At 48.6% G+C, this 3,639-nt stretch overlaps 1 protein-coding gene across 1 annotated transcript; it reads right to left on the bottom strand.

Moving 5' to 3' along the window:
* Nucleotides 1-857: 857 nt before the first annotated feature.
* Nucleotides 858-1,586, bottom strand: LOC136489450 (uncharacterized). Its single transcript, XM_066486081.1, has one exon. The coding sequence runs from the start codon at nucleotides 1,584-1,586 to the stop codon at nucleotides 858-860; it is 729 nt and encodes a 242-aa protein (XP_066342178.1).
* Between the last annotated feature and the right edge of the window lie 2,053 nt (nucleotides 1,587-3,639).

The following is a 3,639-nucleotide window of genomic DNA, read 5'->3' as shown; positions in this document are numbered from 1 at the left end:
AACCAAAACGTGTTCTCTTGTAGTGGAAAGAAAAGAAAAAATAAAAAGAGACCCATACAAGGATGACCAATTCTTAGAGCTCGTTGGCGACCTTTGCAACTTCATATTGGACCAGATTGTACACATCTAAGGCACCTACCATGACCAAGAGTCTGACTTAGGTAGAAATCCTTAGTACCAACACCTTCGTGAGACTGAAAGCTAGCTCTAGGCCGTTGATAACAATGTGTATGGAATTTGATATTGGTTTTACCTTGTGAATTATGTCTATTTATGATGGCTTATGAATTGGACTTGTAATTGTAGTTTATATAATACTCTTGTGCTTGTAGTTTATATAATACTCTTGAGTGAACACGGTTCGGAGGCTGCGTTTTACGAATCGGGGGTCGTAGTTAAGTTTCGCGCGTTCCATGCCGCGGGTGATTCCCGGTCGCGCGTTGGTCGCGGGGCGTTCGGCGGGATTATCTCGCTTTCCTCGCTCACTCGCAACGCGAACGCGGGAATACGCGGAAACAAACAGGGCCATATGTATGTTCTGGTCGAATTTGAATTGTAAATTTGAATTTTTTTTTTTGCGAAAAAATATACTGTAGGGACAATTCTAGACTAAACCGTAGGGACGGCTGATAACACCAGCCGTCTCTACAAATCGATTTGTAGAGGCGATCTGGGAACCGCCCCTATAAATACATGATTTATAGAGATGGTTTGGTAGGGTGTCTGGCCAAACCACCCCTACAAATAGTCTTGAGCCGTCCCTACGAACCCTGTGTGACGTAGTGAGTTATCCTTCAAGAAGTGAGCCGGTTCTGCCGATCCAAGTGTGACATCCGTTGCCGCTCTAAAAAGTGCTTCTACTGCCTTCTCAGTACGTCCCTGTAAGCCGGCCCAGGCACAGGTTGTATCTGTTCGCTCACGCCATTTCCAACGTAACCTGAGGGAGAACCAGTGCGCCGCAGGTCAGTAACTCCAAGACCTCCCAGGTCCCGGGGTCTGCAAACAGCATCCCAGGCAACCCGGCACCTGCCACCACCAACGTTGTCTTCACCGCACCAGATGAACGCCCGGCGGTGCTTGTCAATGCACTCGATCGCCCAAGAGGATAGGCACAGAGCAATTGAAATATGAATTGGAATGGCGGAGAGGGTCGCTCTTGCAAGAGCTGTTCGGCCTGCGACATTTAACAGCCGACCCTTCCACTGCGGGATCCTGGCCGCGACGGCATCCACCAAAGCTTGTTCATATGTCCGTTTTAATTTGAAGATGGACAGAGGAATACCCAAATAGCGACATGGGAAGTCCTCAAGCCTGCACGACAGCGTGTTCTGGATCATGTGCATCTGCTGATCCGAGAAAACAATTGGCGTGGCGACACTCTTGTCCAAGTTACAGAACAAACCGGATGCCTTGCCAAATAGCTCCAGCGCCCCTTTTAGAACCTGTAGATCACGCTCTACCGGAGCAAGGAACAAGACCACGTCATCTGCATAAAGACTGCACCGATTTCGGACAGCATTGACCCCTAGCGGAGTTAGAAAACCGTGGTCATCCAGCCACAGCAGCAACCGGTTGAAGACCTCCATTACTAGCACAAACAGCAATGGCGACAGCGGATCACCCTGCCGCAGACCTCTAGCATGGCAAATCCGTCTTCCTGGGTGACCGTTTAAGAGGATCTTTGTGCTGGCCGTGGATAGTATCACTGAAATCCAATTTCTCCAACGCAGCCCAAAACCCATGTGAGCCAGCACCTCAAGAAGGAAAGTCCAGGAGACGGAGTCGAAGGCTTTTGGCAATGTCAATTTTGAGGAGCACAGAGGGGACTCTTGCATATAGCACCTTGCAGGACAAACGAACCGTATGGTTATCATGTATGCACCGTCCCTTAATGAAGGCGCTCTGATTGCGACGTGTACCAAAGAATCTATGGTAGCCCCCAGGCGACTCGCTAGGCACTTTGTGATCAGTTTCCCAAAGCTATGCATGAGACTTATCGGCTGATAGTCTGATTTCCTGCGGCTGCTCTTTCTTTTTCAGCAACACCATGTAGGCGTCGTTCAGGAGGTTGAAGCTCCGAGCGTCTTGTGACCAAAACGCATTGAAGGCATTCATGATGTCCCCTTTTATTATGGTCCAGTCCGTCTTATAGAAGTGACCAGTAAACCCATCCGGACCCGGCGTTTTGTCATTTGGAATTTCTCTGATTACCGAGAGAACCTCTTCTCCAGTAAATAACATCACAAGTCCGGCTGTTGGATATAATATGGGCTTGGCCCATATAATATTTAATAATTAAATAAAACTCTATGGTGCGTAACTTTAAGTGTTGTATAGTTTAATACCATACGGGATTTTGACAGAACGATGATTCAGCTTATATGGTTGAAAATTATTCATCTAAATTGAGAAGCTGAGAAAAGATAAAGGCGTGCCACGCGCGCGCGCGCCCCGCCGTTGGCCGGGCCGTGGCCGTGGGCCGAGGCGGGCGGCGAGCGGGCGTGGCCAGTCTTTTGCCACTTAAATCCATATTATCACGGGAGTTTCGCTCCTTGATGGTGGAGGCGAACTAACTGCGTCAGTTACCGTCCCTTCCGCTTCCGCTTCCCGTCTCCTGGGATTCTCCGCTGCCTTCGTCTTCTCTTCCCCGTCAGCAGCCATATATCCTGTCTTCCGTCAGTCCAGACCCCCATCTTCCGTAACCACTCCCGAGAGAACCACAGATCAGCAGCCTTCTGACTTCCTTTGCGCGCACGGAGCGCGGGAGAGCAGGTGCCTCCGGAACCCTCGTCCGCCTGAGAATCTTGCACGGGTGAGCGGCGATTAAATTTTTGGGGAGTGATCCGCGACTGCTCATTCATCTTCTTTCTGGAGATCGCTCTTGGATCCGTCCTCTCCCTCGAACGTCAAGACGTCTTCTTCCTGGTGATCCGTTCGTGGGACTGCACTGCGAACATCTTCCTGCATCGACTGTGATCCACGACTTCGAGCAACGCACTATGTCGACTAGTGCGAATGGAGCCTCCGATGCCCTCGACATGGGACCCTCCGCTGGGTACAGTCTAATCTCTGTGATTTCTGTACTTTGTGTTCTTACTGTATTCACGAGTATGTCATCTCTGCATGCTGTAGTGTTCATAAGAAATATACACATGCACATATATGTCGTCACAAACCTGCTGATGTTATTTTTCTGGATTAAACTGATAATGAAATTATCTAAATTCCTAACAACCCAAAAACCTAATAATAGGCAATTTTCTGTCAGTGGATTGCTGCCGCTTTGAAGAATAATAATTTTGATGGCAGAATTTTTGTGATTCTGGCGTGCCCCGATGGTATGTGTTGACCTGCGATGCCTGCTCTCATGCTCCCGAGGAAGCCTGAACAGTTTACTCCTGCTGAGAGCGAAAGTTCTTGGCTTCGATAACCTGTTTCGAGGCACCGTGATTAGTGCACTTCATCCCAAGTAGGAAAAACTACATATCTTGCACATTAGGCAAAGAATTATGGGCTGTCTTGAGGCAAAGTTTAGGTTTTCTGATGCGGTAGTGAGTTTGTACCTTATGAAGCAGTTGTATGACTACAAAATGGTTGTAAAACCGTTCTAGGTCGAACAGCTGCCATGAGATACAGTCG

Source organism: Miscanthus floridulus, chromosome 10, assembly GCF_019320115.1.
Source record: "Miscanthus floridulus cultivar M001 chromosome 10, ASM1932011v1, whole genome shotgun sequence".
In the NCBI taxonomy this organism is placed as follows: domain Eukaryota; kingdom Viridiplantae; phylum Streptophyta; class Magnoliopsida; order Poales; family Poaceae; genus Miscanthus; species Miscanthus floridulus.
This window is presented reverse-complemented; position numbering and strand designations above follow the sequence as displayed.

What these genes read in the sequence shown, in the direction of transcription:
- LOC136489450 (XM_066486081.1), bottom strand. Translation starts at nt 1,586, where the DNA reads ATGGAGGTCTTCAACCGGTTGCTGCTGTGGCTGGATGACCACGGTTTT.